Source organism: Centrocercus urophasianus, unplaced genomic scaffold (genome assembly GCF_019232065.1).
Source record: "Centrocercus urophasianus isolate 14NV4802_14NV808 unplaced genomic scaffold, USGS_Curo_1.0 seq_28, whole genome shotgun sequence".
Classification (NCBI taxonomy): Eukaryota; Metazoa; Chordata; class Aves; order Galliformes; family Phasianidae; genus Centrocercus; species Centrocercus urophasianus.
Window position 1 is genome coordinate 7,791,640 of NW_024884844.1, and position 22,122 is coordinate 7,813,761.

The 22,122-nt window shown below is 39.3% G+C and overlaps 1 protein-coding gene across 6 annotated transcripts in view; it reads right to left on the minus strand.

Moving 5' to 3' along the window:
• Positions 1-22,122, minus strand: part of NCKAP5 (NCK associated protein 5) — a 192,181-nt gene that overhangs the window by 168,773 nt on the left and 1,286 nt on the right. For all 6 annotated transcript variants that reach the window (XM_042827394.1, XM_042827393.1, XM_042827395.1 and 3 more), the window contains exon 2: positions 2,481-2,614. In XM_042827394.1, coding sequence (XP_042683328.1) covers positions 2,481-2,614 — 134 coding nt within the window. The remainder of the gene's footprint in view (positions 1-2,480; positions 2,615-22,122) is intronic.

Consider the following 22,122-nt stretch of genomic DNA (forward strand, 5'->3'; position numbering starts at 1 on the left):
AGAATTTGTACAATTTACCCAAGGGGGATTTCAAAGACTTAACACTACTCTCTTCAACTACTGTGTAAAAATACAAAATACACTTTGTAACAGTGTGTTCTATTGAACTTGTTCCATTTAAAACAGAATTGTAATCAAAACAATATAAGTAAAGCCTCTTCTTCTACTGCTTTAACATTTACTTTCTATCTGGAGTCACATGTGCTGTATGTGCTGAACAAAAAACGATTTTATTACTTACTGATATGTAACAGAGATGTAATTAATTTATGCTCTATCACTGGCCTTTTAGAGCAATACTGTAAATCACACCTATTGCTTCAGGCAGGGTTGTTGTGTTTCTGTTCCTACTGCTGTAGGAAGATGCAGATACCAGGAAAAGAACAGATGAAACTGAGAACAAGCAGATGCATGAGATGCAGTAGTTGCATGCTGCTCTCCAATGTGCCATATAAAAGAAGTCACAGGAGGAACTAATGCTAAACTACAACCAATCAAAAAATCATGAACTGACCCAATTTTTTCCAGAGCTGGATAAAGATGCAGCAGGCATAATACCAACACGAATGCCAACCTGCTGTACATACATGAGAGGTGCCAATATTCAAAATGGAAAAGTCAGACCGCATGACACTATCTTGGAAGTAATTGGATGATAGGTACTTACAGGGTTAGTCACTGTGCATTTGTACAACATTCTTCTCATGCCAAAATGGGCCTCACATGAAATAAAAGAGTAACTCCAGAAAAGTAACAGATCTCAGTGGTTTTAAGAGAGAAAGCACCAAAGTCTTCACCTCAAGGTGAGACTATACTATGACAATTTAAAAATTACTGCATTCAAATACAGTGAAAAATCCTACTTTCAGCATTAAGTAATTTTCTTGCAGCATCTTTGCACACCTTAAATATGTTCACATCCAGTAAAATTAGAGAACGAATTTAGAATTGCATGGATATACCACAATGCAATTCTGGAAAATAAGTTTCAAAAGCTTTCTTGTTCTACAGTAACAGTCACATATTTATCAAACTAACCATTGTGTCATTTTAAGACTTTGGCAGATCTATACAAATGTTAAGAAAGAAAACTTTGATTTACTTCAGACTCTCAGCCTGGAATATTGCTTACTTGATATGAATGGAAACGTCAATCAATAAAAAAACCGAAACAACTTGCCTTCTGAAGTCCTCAATCTCAAACTTTATGCTTATTTGATAGATTAAAGCCACACAATTCCACATAGGAGCAGACAGCTTTCCTCGCCTGATTACAAAGATCAACTTCCAGCTTTCCATAAACTATCGTGTTTTATTCTTTCACAGATGCACAGAAAATAATTGAAATGCAAAGAAGCATCCTCCAAATCACACTTTAACCTACTGTACTGCATGTATATTTAGGAATGTTTATTTAAATGCATTCAGTTCATGAATTGCTCAGATTTAAAAGACTTACTCTATAATCTATGTTCTCACTTCAGTCTATCTGTACCTGAAATGCAGAACATTTGGGCCCAGAGTATTATTGTCTATCCATCCTCTTCCAAAGTTCATGCAATTTTCTTGATTTTAACATATCCTATCACCACCTGTCTTGTCTCATTTAATTATTCTCACACTGGGGAAAAAAGCATCAAATTGTTCAAATGATATAGCATCTTTAAACAGTACAAGATTATCTAGTTGCCTGTTTCATTATTTGCTCCAACTGGCTAAGACAAATACACTGTTTTAGGAAAAAAAGTTTGTTTGCATAAGCAAATATCTTTATATTCTACCAAATGTCAGAAAAAAAAAATCACTAATATTTATCATGACAAACATAAGCTTTTAAAAGCAAACAAAGCATTCCAAGCCATGCATTCTCCTTCTAACATCAAGTCTACACTACAATAAAATCAGAGCACAATGAAACCAATGGCAGTTTTCATAATTGGCAAGCACATGGCCAACTACAGGTGCCATTAATGAAAAGTAGTATCCTGTATTAGCATAGGTAATGTGGTTCTCTTTCCAGAGGAGCTCTATCCTATCTGAGGAAGAGACCCTAAGCTCATAGAAGCAGGATGATTACCCAGGTGGTAAAACACATATGTTTGGTTTTGCTTTTTGCCATTACTGAGATTGAACAAAATCTTTGCTGATGGTTAACAGAAACAAACAATCAAATAGGAACTTACCAATGACACGCACTTTCTAAGAAGCGAAGAGCATTACATCTTACAACTTAACAGAGTTTTAACCACTACAAAATCCTGGAAATGAAAATGTTCACCATTATGCAGAATGCAAGCTTTTACGTTTGAACTTGTGGTAGCAATCATTCAGCCAAATGACTGCTAAGCTTACCAAATTTCAGAGGGAAAGCAGTTCTTTGGCTTGGATGCCTTCCATTCAAGCGGTCATGAGGTTTGATCAGTCTTTCTGAACCAAAGCATGTTCCCGTATTTTAAGCAGAATTCACTTATTCAACATACCTGGAAAACTGCTCTTGTAGACCACGCATCTGAGCTCTGTTACGCTCTGACTCCAGTGTTACCTCCCGTAATCGTTTTTCACTCTCGAGTCTTAAATGTCTTTCTTCCTCCAACTCATGTATCAGTTTCTCACGCTGAAAGACCATAAAAGTTAATAAATTACTCTATAGGTAAAACACTTTTAAGATAAATTTTATATTTTATTTGGGAATGATCATCAAACAACCAATATTCAGGTTTGTTGCTGTTTTTTAAAATGCCATTAATACACACAATAACAGCGTAGAGATGGAGATTCTGTCAGAATATCACCATATAGTCAGCAACATTGAGCTATTTCTCCTCACTCTCCTGAGACTCACAGAAGTCAGCGTAACAGACATTTAGGAACAAACATCCTCCCCTCCTTTGAAGAGCTTTTTCTTCACCTCCATTCAAAATAATTTTCACAAATGATATTGAGATCTGTGATCTTGCTCCATAATAGATACAGGAAGCCTGAAGCAGTCATGATGACAACCTGCCACCCAACCCTTATTGACTCAGTCCCAAGAACAGAGTAGGAGATGATTCTGCAGTGCTGTTGTTGTTTTGGATGAGGAGCAAGAATCTTATCAGCAGGACGGAGTCTGTTTAAATCTATTAAGTGAAATCCTATCACAAAGAGTCTGTAAAAACCACCTATCCAAATAAAAAGCTAGGAGAGGGATGAAAATGTCATTAATCTTACTAATAATTCTCAAAAGCAAATAGAAAATGCTTGTTGCTAATGCTGAAATGATAGGATCAGAATGCTCGATCCACAACACACGGGACTATCTGGGTGTATCTACATACATTATGGATGACTGCTTTTTTTAAACTTCAGATCCAAACACAAAAATGAGATATAAAAGTAATGACTTCAAAACCCTATTTTAAAAGTAGGTGCATGGGATTTAGGAAGAGTAGGGAATGAACTGAAAAGTTATAAAAATGCTAATAGAATTAAAAAAAAAAAAAAAAAAAAGTATATACCGCCTTTTCCACGTGACCCTACTGCTACACAGAAATTACATTAAATTAAATTTAACTAAATTAAATTTATCCTTGTGCATTTAAATGAGATAACGAGTCAATAAAAAAAAAAAACAAATAAGCAATTAACATGGTACTACATTACAGTCCCCCAACAAAGGGATTCCAAATTGGTTGCACAGAAGTTAAGCCTCTGTAAAGCTGTAGTGGGTACACTATCTATACACTCAGAAAAAGTTCTGTGTGCTTAGTGCACTGCCACTGGCAGCCTATCAGATGGAGTTCTGTTGCTGACCTAAATTTTCATGACACACCTGCAAAAATTTGTCTAGAAATTACACACAAAATTTCGTTAGACAATAACAAAGATATCACAGTGTTAAGGCATTAAATGAGAGAGACAGACTATTTGTACAAGTCTTACAGTTATAAATCTAACTGGATAATAATTTATAAAGCAGTAACCAAGGGACCAAAAATACGAACGTTACCAAGTAGAAAAAGGATCTAAAAGGCACTGATAAATAAGCACATGCCACAAAGGGAGGCTGCAAAGGATCAAATGAAATATCTATATACTTGTGGAAAAACATAGGGAATTACTCAGAAAAGAAGACAGCTTCTGCCTAGTAGGTTGCATGTAATACCTATACCATATAATAATTCCCTGGAAAAATGGGAAATTGCAAAACTAGAAGCCCACTGCTGGAAAACAAATACACTGTTCTAACTAAATTATTTAATAACTGTTATGCAAGCACATCCTGGTAGGTGCTGAGTGATCCTTTGCTTCTGTCAAAATGAAAAGAGCAGAGCGCTCAGCATCAAGCAGAAGATGCACAGCACCTTCAGTAGAGAATCCATCCCAGGAATGATAACTCACAGCAACGATATGGGAAGATTATTCAAAGTAGTTAGAATTTGTCCAGATTTCATCCTATCAACACTAGCTTCAAGATCATATTGTGTGCTGGATATTACCAGTATCTTCTTTTATAAACACAAGTGACTGCTGTTTAGGAGACATCTAGAGCATCCAGGGCCAGAGAACAGTATGGAAAATAATTTAGAGGAAAGATACAGTTAGCAGTGCTTAAGACAAGCTGACGAGCCTACAGAAAGTGGGCTTAAACATGAATAAGCAGCTGTCCCTCTAGTAACTGATATGCTACCCTGGAGCAAAAGCATGAACTGCTATGAGCCCAAGTGTCCCAGCTAACTCAAGCACCAGGCTGTGCCTGAGCTCCCTGCTGCAGTAGCAGCTTAACTAAGGTAATACACTAAACAATTACTCTCATTCAACATAATTACCACCACAATGATCTTACTCTGATACAGCAGCTACCTCTCCGCTTGCTGCACTGACCATGCTCTGCTTCTCAAATAAACCTTCTTTTTATATTATGTACAAAGCCGAATCTCCACAGGGAAGACTACAGAATGATACACCTGTGAATATCTGGGGTACTTCACAGCATTTCTTACCAAGACTTGACCCTTCAAAAAGAGATTAATATCCTTTCTTCCACCTCACTGCCAGGATCTGTTGTTGGTTGCACACCAATACTGCCTGCAGTTATGGCCACATTGCCACTAACCACAAAACCGCATTTTCTAGTAGAACAGGGAATATAGAACAGAAATTCACAGATCCAAGCTTTTCCCTACAGGTCAAAGAGCAATGTAAGCTATTTTTGGGTTTTATTTCCTTTTTGCTGGTAGATCATGGATTGCTGTTGCCACCATTACTCCTCATATTCACGTGGGAAAGTGTGCAATGTTGTAATGGACAAAAGATCCGCACACGTAGGTGATTTTTATTTTGGAAGAAGAGAAAAAAGACCTAGGAGTTATCTTAAGAAAAGTATCCGTAAAAGAAAGATAACATTACAGAAATTAAATGCTTAAATATTAGGAACTTCTGGAAGGAAGTCCAGTCTTCATATCACAACATGCTATTAGTTACATCAGCACCTTGCTGTACAAAGCTTATGCTTCTGCCACGGTACACTCACAGGTACACAAGCAGAAAGCAATGATCATTACTACAAGATTTTTATTCAAACCCAGAAATGCCATTACAAGGAGGCACAAATGAGAAGTAAAAACTCCAGCACAGAAAGGTCGGAGATTTTTTCATCCCAATAACAGATGACGTCCCTGCATTCTCCAGAAATTTTGCACTGTCATAATGCCTTCTACAAGCTCCTCCATGAAAAACCCACTTCATTCTTGTGTAAAAGGTATGTGAAAACACATGAAGTGGCCAAGAGTAGTTCCATGTTTTACACAGACTAAAAGCTTACTGTAAGGAGTACAATTAGCATGCAACATGAAGAAAACATGACATAGAAAAGAATGCATTGTGAAATGCATCACTATGTTTTAACATCATTGCCTTCTCCAAATGAAGTCGTATGTGTTTCACTTGCCAATTCTTCAGTAGCTGTAGCTTCTTCTCTCCATGAGCTCTGTTCAATCTTTCCCACTTCCTCTCCTCATAGTTAACTTTCTCCTCTCAGAAGCACAACTCTTGCTTTACTCTCCCTCTCCCTCTCCAGACAGACTCTCTTCCATTACATTTCCCTGTCAAATCTCTGATAGCTTTCCGAATACACAAAATATTTAATGTGAACAAACTAGAGTGAAAGGCAGGGTTAGCAAATTCCACCCATACTTTTGTGTTAAGTATTGGAATATTTTAACACTTGAACAAATACTGTTTGCAATTACTTTTTCATGAGCATTTGAGCAATCAAGTTTCACCAGCTACTCATCATGTTCATGAGCAAATGTCGGCATGCCAGTGAGTTCCTTTTTGTGTAAGTGTAGAAACATTCATGTCAAAATGTTTCATTTCTCATCCAGCCAGGGACATGTTCTGCACATTAATTCATCTTCTCAAATGTAAGCAAGAAATCAAATTTGAGCTATACATGATCAAAACAAAATGCATGAGAACTATTGATGTCATGTTACACTGAACTGAAAACGTCTCTTTTAGGGCTCCTGAATGACCCTTAGAACTACAAAATGCAAAAGTAACAAAAAATAAAAGCATACATCAGGAGTGGCAGTCACAAAGGCAAAGCCAAGCACCCAGCCATAAGGTTGTGAATTTTGCTGTGCCTGCCTCTCCTGCATCACAATTTAAGACTATAGGTGCTGGCTAGGGAAATTTTCCAGGGGCTCAGCAGGCACACAAGGCACATACTGCACTTGTTGCTGCTATTCAGAAGGGAGACAGCACAACAGCTGCACAGAAACTGCTCCCTCCTTTTTTGTTTAGCTTATGTTTGAACCTTGTGAGAAGCCATTTTTATGAACAGCCGGGTGGAACAGGACTGCTGAGTTCAAACACAAAAGATCTTTCTTGCTCAACGTATCATAAGTACTGTGGTAGTAATTACGTCAACATCAGAGAGCAATTTTGTCAAAAAAAAGTCTACACAAAAACATTTAACCCAGGCTTAATGTTGCTCTAAATCAGGCTATTAACCTGCACATTAATTTTTTAACAATTTTTAAGCATTTGCTAAAGAGGGCCACAAATTCTGCATAATTAATATTGATTTTGAGCAGATACTTTGTAATGAATTCAAAAAAGGGGAAGAAAGTAATACAGCCTTTTTGTTTGGTTACAATTTATAGAATCATTAAGGTTGGGAAAGAGCACTAAGATCATCTAACCCAGCCATCATGCAGCAAAGCATCAAGTAACTGCTGACCTAAAGCAAGTACTTCAGTAAGCATTAATGTAACTTCTGATGCTATACATTTGATACCTCACAATAACAGTAATAATTTAATCATAGCCTAGCACGGAGCACACCATCCTATGGCCTGACCACAAGCTGGCTGCAGAAGCAGGTAACAAAACAAAAATCAAGCAAACAAACAGCAACTATGAGAAGCATACTGATATTCTGCAAATCAGTTTGTGTAGCACATAAGTGGCCAACGCTCAATAGGCACATTCATAGTACTCAAACCCACCATTCCACTGCAATAATGGGGTCTATCTGTACCAGATCAATAAAGAATGCTGCAGACAGCAATCCCTGTTATATTCCCTATTGTATCAGAATTCAGTATTTCTCTGGTCTCCTTATCAGCTGAGCTCTCTGGACAGGATACAAACATGATGGCATTCATCAACATAGAGGTGTACTGCAACACAGACAAGGGCTTGGAAAGTTACTGTTAGGAAGTAATGTACAGAAAAACAAGCTGCCTAAGGTGACAAGCAGGAAACCTGGGACAGGCACCAATACAGTGAGTGTTTCCTCCCAGTATAAAGCATGAAATCAGACTCTATTTGAGCAAGCACCTCCAAGGCAGACGGTGGGTGAGACTGCTTTGGTGTGGCCAGCTCCAGAAGCAGACTGCCCTGCCCTTGCCTTGTGCCAAGCCCAGGTTCACACACGGGTCTGGACCTTTGCATCCAAACTCCCCTTCTGCAGCCCGGTCCCAAGCCTAGCAGGGGTGAGACTGAAATCCAAAGTCCAAACTTCCTTCACTCACAGACAGCAGGAAAGAAACATGATGAGAAGAATGGAGGGGGCCGAGACCATTTTTTACCCATCATAAATTGTACCAGGTACTGTATTTTAGTTTAAATTAAAATGAGTCAAACTTCAGTGTCCTTTGTTTGCTCCTCATCGATCGCTGTTAAACCAAATGTTTCTCATTCTGTAATCAATACTTCTCTGCAAAAATAAACCAAGGCACTGACAAACAACTTTGCAGCACACTGCAGCTTTCCTCGTGGTGGACTTTGACAGCATGAAAAAACACTACCTAATGAATGGAAAAGAGAAGTGCACTGCTTATTGTGCTTATTACAATTTTAACAGGCAGCTTACAGCTGAATCATTTTACAGTAACAAGACTTTATTAAATCAGCCAGCTATTGAGACCAGAACTTTCTGACAGTTAATATGCCTTTGTCCCTCATTACTGTTTTCAGCTATACTGGGAATATCAACAAATACTCTCAAAACACTCAAAGCTTTCCCAAGGATGAAGTTAAGGTGTTTTAAAGTACTGCGAAGCATTAAGACGTAGCAGCAGTAAGTGAAGCACTCATAGGGCTCACGGAGGGAAAGGTAGCTTTATTTCCACAACTCCTCAAAATAAAGTAAAGGGTGAAATTGTGTTGCTGCTTTGTAATGAAAATGAATTACCCTTTCGTTTGATGCTGACTTGTACTACAGAGGCTGAGGAAGAAAGTTCCTCGATTTATATTATACCTCTATTTTTCTCCCCAATTATTTCAGGATGTAATTATTTTTCCCAACCTTATTCTTGCTACAGCTCTGCAACAGCAAGATATACATAGTATAAACAGCATCTCCTAATTTCAGGCTGGTATCTTCTAGCTCTTTCATTCCGGTGAGAAAAAAAATGATGACACTCTGGAATAGGATTCTGCTCCCACAACGACAGGCTGCCCTGAATAAACCAGGAAAATCTAATTGGCACTAAATAACTTGTATTAGCATTTTCTATAACTGCCTTAAAAACAGTTAAAGTGAATAATTTGAAGCAAATAATTTATTTTTCACTATTAAATTTTAATGTGCTAATAGATCGCTCTCTTTTGCCTCATAACAGACTAGGCACATGCATTCCACAACTACCAGATGGAAACTTCAAGCTCTGCGTGGCTCTGAGATGAATAGCAAGATAGGAAACATTTATTACCAGTAGTGATATTTTAGTGACAGTAGTTTACACACTTTATATTCTTTGGTGATAACACTTCTCCAGAGCAATTGAAGTAAATTAGAAACACTTTCTTGATACAATTACTACTTCTGAATAAAATAAGATGCTAGCTTTCATTGTGCAGTAGCTCAAAATTGCCACCATGTGGCAGGACAGCAACTTAATTTAGCATTATTTATATTGCAGTGATACAGTTTTAATTGCATCTGTACAATAGAATAACTGCTGTGCTGAAGCTCCTTTATCACTTCAAGCCTACAATTAATCAGAATTAGGCAGGCTATTACATGAACAATACTGTATATATAGTTGCAGTTGTGACAGAATTTATGTTATACATATTTTTTTTTTACAAAATTCATAAAACCTTTCAACACAGAGCTGGATAGCAAGCTCTTCTGTCTGCACATCCCTTCCAACAGTTCCAGTTTATGGGCACCCCTTGGTGCCAAACAGCCCCGTCATTCTGGGAAACACACAGCAAAGGCCACAGGAAACATGAGTTACCATTAATAAAATAAACACCAAAAAACCCCATCACCAAGAAAAACCTCAACTCGCTCCTAGTCTACCAGAAACTAACAAACAGAAGCCAGCTTTGTGGTTGACTTTCCTTACGCTACAGCCGGTTGCACCCATTTCCCTGTATACCAGTGATTACACCCAATCCACACAGCGATACATGCCACGTGCAAGCAAGCTTTAGGTGGGTGAAACATCTGCACCCCAGCAGCCACAACAACACAGAACTTCTTAAAGACCATCTCCATATCATACTTTTAATGTTGAATCATGGCAAGCAATACATTTTCTGAAATCACATCTCTCTAATAAACAATTCCTGTTTATTCCAATTCACAGCTGATAGCATAATTTCAAAGATTTGTATTGATCCTCAGTTCTCAGCCTAATTATTTTTTCCTTTCCATATTGTACCCATCTCCTATGAGGAAATAAAGAGAGCACTCTTAGAGAGTTAGAAATCCCCACACAGTCAGATCAAGGAATTTTTTTTAATTATTAATCTTAAAATGATAACGCTTTTCTAAAATGAATTTGCAAATGTAATTGAGCTTTTAATAGCTTCAACAGATAGTAATTAAAGAAATTTCATTTCCCTAAATTAAACATAATGAAATGTTTTTCAAGATCAAATAAAAACTTGGAAACAATATTACAACAGACATAATTCATATGAATACCTAATATTCAGATATGTGCAGAACAAACGTCTGTCAATACCAAAACGAAAAAGAGTAGAAGTAATAAGTAATGTACAGGTTTTTTTCCTCCTAGAAATGTGCAAGGTTTTAATGGCCAATTATAATTCCAAGCCCTTCACTACAGCTTTTTGACAGAGTGACTTGCATTTTAGCAAGATGTAAAACTAAGTACAGCAATGGGGGTGAAAAATTTGTACTACATATGTATTTCTCTTCTTAGAAGCAAAGTTTTACACCCAGTTTAACTTGTTAACAACAAGCTTTTATTAACTCATTTGCAGACAAGCAAAAAAACCAAACCTACTATCTGTGAGTTTACATTTCCCACTTGTTTGATTAAATAAAATTTATACTGAAGGCCAGAACTAGCACTGAACACTGACAGGTACATGAAGGAAAGCCCAGGCCATACAATGTAGGGCTGTTTCACATTTGCACATGCCTAAGCTACATTCAGTTTTTGCTATGGCACAGCTGTGTTTTACAGTTAAGGGGAAGATAATTGCTGTCAGTTTTGATAAAGTTCCAGTCTAAGACTGGAACTGTCTTCATATAAATAAAAAACAAAGTCTCATAGAGAACAAAGGAAAACTTCATTACAGTGCTGTGTTATTTTGTTTGTGCCTATTTCCATTAACTTGTGCTTAGCAGCAGGACTCACTGCCCAAGAGAAACCACTGAACTTCTCCAAGTCTTACTATGATTCTCCAAGATCGTTGACGACAAAATCCACACAGCTATGCACAACACCTCCATCACTTAACAGCCACTGTCTGGTTATGCCTGTACAAGGCAGCTGAGTGAACTCGGCACACCACTAAGCGTGCTTCAGGCTGGCTGTGCAGTAGAGCAGAAGATGGAGGACCACAACATCCCTACCAACTTGGTTTGGGGACAGCAACCCCCAGAAGCAAGATGGGGAGATCCTAAACCACTTTTGCTTATCTGAAATGACTGTGTGCCTACGCCCGAAGCATTTTTTTCCCCCCATAACTGACCAATGTGTTCTTCAGATGATCTAAATTGTTTCTTTTCTAAGTGACTGAGTGCTCACAGAACAAATGGGCTCATGGTTGAATCAAGCATTTCCCACTTGGATCTGCATTAGTGAGGTAGGAGTTATGCAGCAGAACACACATAGGATGAGCATTTGAAAATAATAAACAAACACTTCTAGAAGTTTTACTTGGTATAAAATGAGAGGGCAGGGGAACTGTGCTTTGTTGCTCCAGCGAACTTGGATTTATTCAGATGCTAGGAGCAGTGTGCTCTGATGCTGGGCAGAGTTAATGCTTCTTCACATTCTGGATTTCTCATGAAACTATTTGCATTTCCTGCTAATAATTAGGATATGCCGGAGTTAAGAGAAAAAGATGTCAGGCTAATCTAGAGTTGGGAGGATGGGAGATGTAGAACTGAACCATGACAATCATGAGAAGCTGCTCAGAAACATTCGTAGTACCATCATGTCCCCACGGATGTGAGACAAACTGATATCTTAGTTTGCACACACGCACTTCTATTTGCCTTTCTCAGCTGACACACTCAGCATCCCTGGCATCACTACTTGCTGCCAGCTACGCTTCCATGCAGCATTTCTTTTTCTCAGACTCTTCACAGCACTGCTCATGAACATGTCAGATCTTATTACAGTTGTTTTGTGTTCACTTGTAGAATTCATTTAAGGTCGGCAAGTAACTGCAAAAAGACACCTGATTTATCCAGCTGTTTCTTGCAAGTATTCCAGAGGCCTATCACCATAGTTTTCTGATGAATGTACCTCTTTATCATTTTCATTCCGTAAGCACTGCAGGCACTGCTGGAGGCAACAGGGAAACGTGGAGAACTTTTTGCTGGCTGGTGCATCCTCAACAGTAATTCTAACAGAGCTGCCATGACACTGATAATGCACTCATCTAGAAGAACTGGCTTCACTTTCAGAGGCCAGATTGAGTTTGCAAGCCTGGTGGTTGGGAGAACTCAAAAAATAAAGAAACAAGTTTGCATGGTGTTTTCAATTTGTTCACTGGTCCAACCGGAGTAATTGAAAGACTGCATCACAACCTGGTATCATTTTGCAGAGTGACTTTCCAATAATAGGTTCTCTTGAACGTCTGTTCAAGGTTCCACAGACTAATTCCAGCTCAAGTGTCAGCCAGGCTCTCCCCCAACTTCGGTCTCCCTCCCTTTCTAGAACACGTAGAATGATGTACTTCCAAAGGAAAAGAAAACCTCTGACATCAACTTCTCTGATCTTCATTTCTGTATTTATCTATTTACACAGGATGGAGCTACTTGTTCACAGACACACCAGCTTTACCTCTGCTGGGTACAAGTAGTATGAAGAATGGGCTAGCAAACTATTTATGACTATATAGTTTCATAAACTTTGGCAAGAAAGAAATTGTGCTGTTTGTCTGTAGAACAGGAACTCTGCTGTTCACTAATGCTCCTATGTGTAATATAACACTGCACCAAACAATTTCCTATAACTCACTTAAGACATCAGGCTTGAAATCAAATTCAACACAGGCGAAATATGAACAATCTTTGACTAAATGGGGCTGAAAAGAAATAACCCAGCTATACTGACCATACAGACAAAGTCAAACAGAGCAGGGTTCCCTGGAATGAGGTATGCAAATGGATGATTCAGTTTTTCAGCTACTGTGAGGCAGGGAGGTGAACCCCATCAGCACAGCTGGTTCTGTCCCTGCCCTGGCATCCAGACACATGCCAGTGGCTACATGGAAAGCACGAAGCTCAGAAGAGTTTCTCCATCTCACCTGTGTTAGATCAAACGTGCTGCTACAAACTGATGTTCTTGCCTCGTGAGGGCTCACAAGGATCTTTCTGAAAGCCTGTTTACATTCCTTATAAAGCTCTTCATTTTCAATGTGCTGGATTACACATGTTCTTCATGCCCTAACTTTCCACTCACCTCCTCCTACATATTTCAGTTTGTGAAGAGGTTTCCCTTACCAACTGATGTAACATACAGCTACTGAACGCTGCCAACAACTCTGAAAACCTATCTTCAGCACAAAAACATTTACCAGCTTCTGATTTAACACATCTTTCCATACAGTATCTCCCACATCACAAGATTTCCACTTGAGGAAATAGCATCATTTCAGCTATCTGGGGCAATCATACACAGGTTCTGGGAATTCTGACTTGCTCCTCCCCTGACAGCCAAGGAAAAAGTTTCTTAACTGAAAAACTGCCAGTTGTTGCCTCAGGGCACTTGTTAATAGGTACGCCCAGAAACAAGACTTTCCCAAGAGAGGATAATTTTAATCTGCAACTCAGAAATCATTTCTAAATAAGCAGTGTCACCACAGATGCCAATCACAGATCTGCAGTGTAAAGATGTAATTACAAAATGACTGCTGCATGGCCTGTGCATACTGAGCCAAATTCCCTCTCAGTATTCATCCCAAGTAGCTGGGCTGTGATTATCCGCAGCACATCAGTACCTCCAGGCTCTCAGCACTATTTACAAGCATTGTAAGATCCTCTTCCCCAAAGAGTTCGCTACCTAAACAATCATACAGACAGGAGATGAGTCAGAATAAAGCCCATTGTACAAATAACCAATTTGAGTCAGACAGTACTGTATACAAGATTATAAAAGAATTGGGTGACTGAGGTAGCATAACTTGTATGACACCAAAACTAAAGAAGAATAGGACTTCTTGTGGATACAGTAAGCAGGGATTTCAATATCCTAGTTATCTGAAGTCACACAACAGTTATTGAACTGAAAGAATGAATTATTGGCACAGATTGGAGAATGAGTGAAAGCCACTTCACAACTAGGTAAGGTCCAGTATCAGGTGCTGTTTCAAGCATAGTACTTGTATTTGTATTCAGCTCCAGAACAACTGCAGAGTGCATCATGCCAAATGGTATGGAAATAACACAGTCCAAACATCACAGTCATTCCCACAGTCTAGACAGCTGCCTCTCACAGGACATTTAAGCAAGTCTGGCCACCAGTTCCAGACTTGGAACAGTATGTCATGAGATCTTCATTATGAAAGATCTCACAGAATATCAAAAGATGCCTTATCACAAAGCAGTGAGCACAGAGCCAAAACAAACAGAAAGTATGCAAAAACTAACTCCTGACAAAGCAAAAGTTGAATTAAAGATTATGAGACTGAAGTAGGGCAGAAAAGAAATGAAGACTCATAGCCACAAGCTCAAGCAATACGAATTCATGCAAAGCTGCTTAAGTTTTAAGTTTAATATGTGAAAGCATATTTCCCTGTCTCTGCTGCATCTATTTTATTAATCACCAACAGACTATTTAATGTACATATAAGCTCATAATGTACATATAAGGACAAAGCTATCATGTTCTCTTGGTGCTGTAGAGCTTCTATTTTGGATCAGGATTCAATTGCACTAGTTCCTGAACACAGAGTTGGTGCAGTAAAGGTACGATGCAATCTAAAGCACTGCCCAACTGTCTCATTTTAGTGGTCACAACCAACTCAATGGTACAAGCTCCCAGAGCACTGCATCCATTTAAATAAGTGAACATTCACCAGAATCAGAACTGAGCACTTGCTATACCAACTTTGCACTTCCTAGAATCATGGAATTACAGAATCATTCATGTTGGAGAAGACCACCAAGATCAGATAGTCCAACCACTGACCTATCTTTACCACACCCAATAAATCATATCCCTCAGTGCCACATCTACCCTCCAGAGATGGTGACTCCACCACTTCCCTGGGCAGCCTGTGCCACAGCATCATCACTCATTCATTTAAGAAATTTTTTCTAATATCCAACCTGTACAGAAACTAAGGTGCTATAAGGCAGATTAAATTGTGCACTGTCTAGTGCCATATATTAAAAATGATAATAATAAAGTTCACAGAGAACAACAAAGATAAAGAAATTAAAGACCTCACTCCCTATCCAGTGGTGAAAGCATTCAATGACGTTGGTTGGCTTGATCAGATGGAGGACAATTCAAGGAACCAGTATTGCAGCACTGCCTTGTCCTCTCTGCTTTGTTGTAGCCAGACTCCAGGCAGTAAATCAGTTATACACTCCAATCACCATGAACACAACTGTAATGCAACCCACAGAACCATGGAAGAGTTGATACAAATACAATGACAATGGGAAAAGGTCAAGATCATTGAGATGGACACTGTGACCAGAATTTGCATCAACAGAAGGAAAGTAGTAAGACAACAGTGATTTCTTCTAATTTTAACATACTAATTTCCCTAGCTACTCAAAAAAAAAAAAAAAGGATTGCAGAGCTAAACCTTTGATAAAAAAAAGCAAGCCATGAAGCCAAGTCATGACAAGGGTTTTGTTACTATTAACCTGTATAAATTTACCTTCCCAGTTTACATGAAATTCTAATTGCTAGCCCAGCTCCTCCATTCACCTTTTCTTTCCAGACATTGTGACTAATTCTGCTCCAGCTGAGCTTGCTTTCTGGAATTAGATAAAACCTGACCATAAATGTCCTTCCTCCACAGGCTGCAGAACCGTGCCTCTATTCAGGTCATCCTCGCAAAAACATTAATCCAGTGAGTGTGCAGCTTCCCAGAGTCAACTCATGCCATTGCCCGGAGGAGCTCAGGATTGCAGAGCTTAACCTTTGATATGAAAATGGCTACAATTCACTGTTATTAGTGCGTGTGTGCATCACTCCTATTAGGCAGCGAGGTATTGCCTGGAGCAGGGTGCAGCTGTTTCTGGTCATAAAGTGGGATTTGCTCCACATTGAAGCCAACTGCCACTCTGATATTAAATATTCCCATAGATGCTACGAAGCTGCGCATGCTTTTTCTGTACTGCCTTCAGCATCTCCTGCCTTTGTTATCTAATGTATAAATGGCAATTTCTACTTGAGGGCAAGCTAGTTTTTCCAACATACTTTCTACAGTTTGCCTCTTTTACTTTCAGACCCCATATAAATGCATTCTGCAAATAGTTCTTCTCTGCTCAGTGATTCTTATATAATTCTATTTGACTTCTTTTTACGCTGACGAAACACTGCCAGAAACTTGTTGAGGAGACAAACCATTTTGTCAGCTTCCAGCAGGAAGGACAGCATTTATTTCTGCTCCTTCAGCCCTAACCTCAATTATCCTCTGTGCCGGCACCTGTAACACCACCCTGGTCACTTGCAGCAAGAGAACACCAAAACCGAGGCAGACACCGAGCTCTGCAAAGCTCTTTTCAAATACTGCTACTAATGTTTTACATCTCCAAAAAAACCTTACATTCCGGCGGGGCCAAAACAGACTGCAGTGTGCACTCCACTTCTACGCTGTCACACATCCTGTGCTTAAGCAGATGCCATCGAATGTTTGTTTTCAGCGTGGCTGCGGACGCGGGTGTTATTGTAAATGAACACAGCTCCCTCTACTGGTAAAAAGCCAGACCGGGAAAGGCCACGAAGTTAGGGGGGATTGCACAGGATCGTTTTATACCCGCTCCATCACACAATTTCTACCACACTTTAACCAACAATAGATTGGAAATAAATTGATTTTAACAGACACGTTCCTTATAGTTTGAGAAACCTGGTGAAAACAAACAAACAAACAAACAAAAAAAACAATAGAAATTAATTAAGCAGGAAGAGACAGAGCTGAGTATGAAAGCCAGAATCATTCTGAGCAGACATAATTGGGCTTCTAGTGCTTCAATTTCAGGACAGTGAGCAAGCGGATTCACTTTCACATTCATTTTAAAATGGCTCTTGAGGGGTCTCATATGTTAACTCCTGAAGAATCCTTAAATTCAGAAATCCTTAAAATACCAGAACAGAGAGCTTCAGTGTACTTGCACATTTGAAGCAAACAAAAGAAAAATACTTAGGACATGGGAAGAATTAAAAAGGCAAATATTTTCCTGGATTACAAATTCTAAAAGCCCTGAAGATAAAGCAGCAAAGTTGTGGGTGAGGACATTTGGCCTGGTGACATATGGACTATTAATGAGGTCCAGGAGCACTAAATGGGGCTTGCAAATAATTTCACTAACTGTTATTGATGTTAACAACTACAAATGCCACTGAGTTTCTCTAAGGGCCATATGACATAGTTCCTCAGAACAAGGAGTAGGACAGCACTGCTGGCTATACGAATAAACAGCTGCAAGGAGAAGGCACAATGGTCAGGCTGCTTCCTTCTGATTTAGGACACTGAATATACAGAGACATTTTACACCAGTGACTCTGCCTCTCTCTTTGCTGCTTTCTAATTAAAGCACAGATAAGTGATTCCACAGACGTAAGGACCTAGAAGCTGGAAAAGAGAATTTAGCCTTTTGTATCTCATCTTCAACACTTCAGTTATTACTAAATACCATCTACTTTTGCAAGACCCAGGCACTTCTGCACCAGCAGCTCTTCCAGCTGCTCCCACTGCAGCACAGATCCGTCTCACTGACAACAGCATGCTGTGCTCCATGTGTGAGGACTGAAGCACAAGCACAGGATTGCTGTTCTGGTGTAAGGATGAGGCGCATGGTGTAGATGTGAAAAGCATCTGGATGTGGAAAGGCTCTGAAAAATGCTGACTGTGCTCCCCGAAACAGGGGCTCCAGGATGGATGATTGATGGGCAGCATTAGGATCAGTGTCAGTGCTGAGTGCACACCTGCAGTGTGGCGGGAGATGGAGTACTGGATGGCACTGGGAGCCACGAGAAGTACAGGCAGCTCTGAGCTGAGAGAGGTGCAGACAAAATGCCACTTCCCATAGCCATGGCCTGACTCTATCAACGCACGTTTCCAGTCTCATGCAAAATGGAGTTCTGCTTTTTTATTTCCAATTTCATTTCATTTCAGCTCAACAAAGTACCATCAGGCACAGCTCTGACCTCTTTCCTACCACCTAAAACAAGTAGCTATATTAAAGCACTACAGTTGAGGAAAAGGAAACAAATTACACACAAAACAGCCTGGTGTATGGAAAAGTAAAGAATATGGTCAGAATCTCTACTGATTTTAATAAGATTTCAATCAAGACCTTTTCTGCACCCTAGCACAACCATGCAATGTTCCAGTTCAGCAGCTCACAATAAGAAGAGGAAGTGAGAGAGATCTTATCAAGCTGATTACATTAGAAGTTTTGATTCGATCTGGGAAAAAAGACTGGTTTGCATTTGAATCCCAGTGGCTTTGTAACTGGCTGCTATGTGTATCTAAAAACATTACATTTAGGAAAGTTTTAAACAGCAGAAGTGACTCCATTCCTGGTAATAACGGGATTTCTTGCTCCAGTGAGTTTTTTTCCTGCCTTTCCCTTTTACTTTACTCTTTATTTAAAAACTTGCAGTCTCTTCTATAGCAAAAACTGTTTGTAAAGCAAGAATTGTGCTGATCGCATCAGAACTCATTAATATAACTTGTTTTTCCATTATTAGCACCATCTGAGCCTGCTGAAAGCCTTAACCAGGGCTTTAATTTTTCCACAGAGAGCTTTAAATTAATTAGTGGTTTACATGCTAACAAAGAATCTGATACATTCATAAATCAATCTAATGCAGAAGGATTACCAGAGGGTGGAAACCTATTCAGTGGGGACCTCACATTCAGTTAGCATGGTGGGTTTTTAACAAAAGGGTGCAGGTGTGGAATAGACAAACACCAGGAAGATCCACGATAATCACTTTGCATCACTTAAATGCACAGCAGGACACAGAGTAAATCAGAGCCCAAGGCCCACCCTAAGTGAAAGCCATGTAGATATAAAAGGCACTACCAGCCCACTTTAACCTTCACAGCTAAATTGCCAAAATGGTATGATTTCTTTTGTGTAGGTTACAGGCCACTGAACTAATAGAAAATAGAATAGATTTAAAGTACTTGGGTGCAGAAGTACAAACAAATGAAGCAACCATGTAGCATGTATGCATACAGAGCAACTGCATAAAGAGCATATTGAGCATTTCTCTGAGTAGTTATTAAATGAATCCAAGTTATGAAAACATCACATAATTCTGTGTACTTTTTGTTCATCCTAGATTTTTAATCTAGGTCTCTGCTAACACAACACTTACCCTGTCACAAGGACTCTACTGTCTACTATGGCATCATTTTCCTCATTTTTTCCTAACCCAACTATGCTCACTATGAATAAAATTTCACAAAGCTGAACAAAAGCTGGTATTTTACTGTGTCCTAAATGTACAAAGTCTATGACTTAAAAGTTAGGTACAAACACATGGATTTAATGAGTCAAAAGAAAAAAAAGAGAGAAAGGACTTTCATAACTAAAACAATTTCCACTTTCTGTGATGTTTTGAAATAAATACTTCACCCATTCAACGCTGCTAATTTTAATGGAATCTCTGTCACCACAGACACCTGCACAGCCTCTACTAAGGTCAGTATGAAGCGTACAGACATGAAGGAATTATTTTTCTTTCCTTTAAATTAAGGTAAAATATCTTTGAAGAGTCAGAAGAAACATGACTAAGAAAATTCCTAAAATGCACATTAAAGATCTGAAGGTCAAAAGCAACAGGAAGAGCCACACTACAGCTAACCTTGGTGCTGCTAACACTCCTACTAGGCTGGCTAACAATAGAGCAGATTTTGATAACAAATAACCATCAATATTTATTGATGGTTGCTCATAAAATGGAGAAAACTGAGCAAATTGTCAGGTATTTACAGTTTAAATGTATTCAGTTCTCCTTATTAAACCAATTTACAAATACATTTTCACTCACTTCTATGTATAATGAATCAGATTTCAACACAACCACATAGAAAAACTGGCTCTTACAGACTATTCATATATTTTTGATGATGGACATTAGTCTTGAAATGCAATCCTTTAATTTATTCTCTTCTTTAGAGTATGTTCTGATATGTGTATACTTTCAACAATAAGCTAGTCACAAAAAAGGTAACTCTGGGACACGTGCAAAAATAAACGTCTACAGGGAATGCTGTGGAGCAGGCTCTCCATGGAGAGCAGCACATCCTTAATAGCATAGTCAGTAGAATATTCTCCACACAATTTCTTCTGGGAAGGCAACAGTGAAGTTCTCCCACACATCTCTCACATGACCAAACAGGTAGAAGTGTGTGCAGAGCAAAAGCATGTTGCTCCATTCTTCCATGTGGAAAAAATGGCACCCACTGAAATTCATTGATGCTTGCTGTACATTTATGGAGAGCAAACGTTCCATGTGAGCACTGTGAGGTAGTGGGCAATTTTTCAGCAGTGGCAACAGCAAGGTGAAAGACAAGCTACATTCTGGATGGTCATGCACAGCTGTCTCACCACAAAACATTTCAATCAGCTCATCTGTGCAAACTGGCTAATAGTGGTGACTATGTTGGGGTGCTCCAGGGCACCTCTGCCTGGCACCCACTAGCCACCACCTCCTGTCACCGTTAATGCCCTCCCCCTGAGGCGCTCACAAGACTTCCCTCACACCAGCCAGCAGGAGGTTGCCCCTCTGCCAGAGATTCTCTATGCCCAAAATCCCCCTCCAAAATTCTTCTGTCCATCTTCCATATGTACTTGCTCTGAGAGCAGTCTGTGCTGCAGGCTCCTTGCTCTATGCCCTTGGTTCACAGTATTCACATGCTCCATCATCTGGACCCTTACTGCTCCCACACTGCTCATGGACAAGTTCATTAATGTTAATTAATGACTGCTGTGTTTCATATTAAAATCACCAGTTCCAAGCCTGAGACACAGATGAGTTTCCATACATTAGATGCTTCAAAGCAATTGTCTCTACAGGCACATTCTTGCCTTGGCAGTAGCTGCAAGGTAATTGTGGAAATGACTCCTTAGGAAAGAGCAGGAACAGTAATACTTGCCTTGGGGAGAGATAGCACCCCTGGGAAGACACTGGTCAGACTGTAGCAGGTTATAACACTCTGCCTCACAACCAGTTCCCGAAATCACCCCATGCTAGCAGTGCTGTGTGATAAATCCCACAGGGCTACAGACACCAGAAGTGGAAGGCCCTGGGGAGAAGAAACTACAAGGTAGGTAACAACACCCAGGCCAGGTGCCTTGGTGCCCAAGGGCACTTTGTGGCATCCAGGAATCTGAGAGCTGCTGGACATGGCTCTCATTTTCTGTGCTATCTTCAAGTCCAAAAAGCACGTAAGCAAAAGTTGTTGAACAGTAAATAAAAGGAATTGTAATGGTCTTTGAATCATCTTGTCAGGCAGTGACATCCTGCAGCAATGTACTTGTTACAACTTCTCCTCCCCTGTAAGTTACTTCAGGACAGGGACAACCTACAAATTACACTTTTCTACTAAAAACAGGTGTGTCTGGAATCACATATACCAAAAGCATTACCAGGTCATGAAGGTTAATCAATATTGCTTATTTCATGAAGTCTTGAACTGTCTCACTAAGTGTACTTTACATGTAATATATTACATTAGTTGTATGCCTGCAGGGGAAAAGTAGCTTAAAAAGTTAAAGAAAACCCTCTAAAAATCATAAATGGCTCTTCCCAGATTATGAAAATTGTTTATACACTGAAAATTAAAACAGAAGTGCAAAAACAATGCCTGATATTTTCCAGTCCACCTGAGGCAAAAATCACCTCTGAAATCAGTAGGAGTTTTATCTCAGCTGCAGGCTTCTGGATTACAGCTTAACTTGACAGAAGTTTGCTTCTGATTTCCTAGAGAACT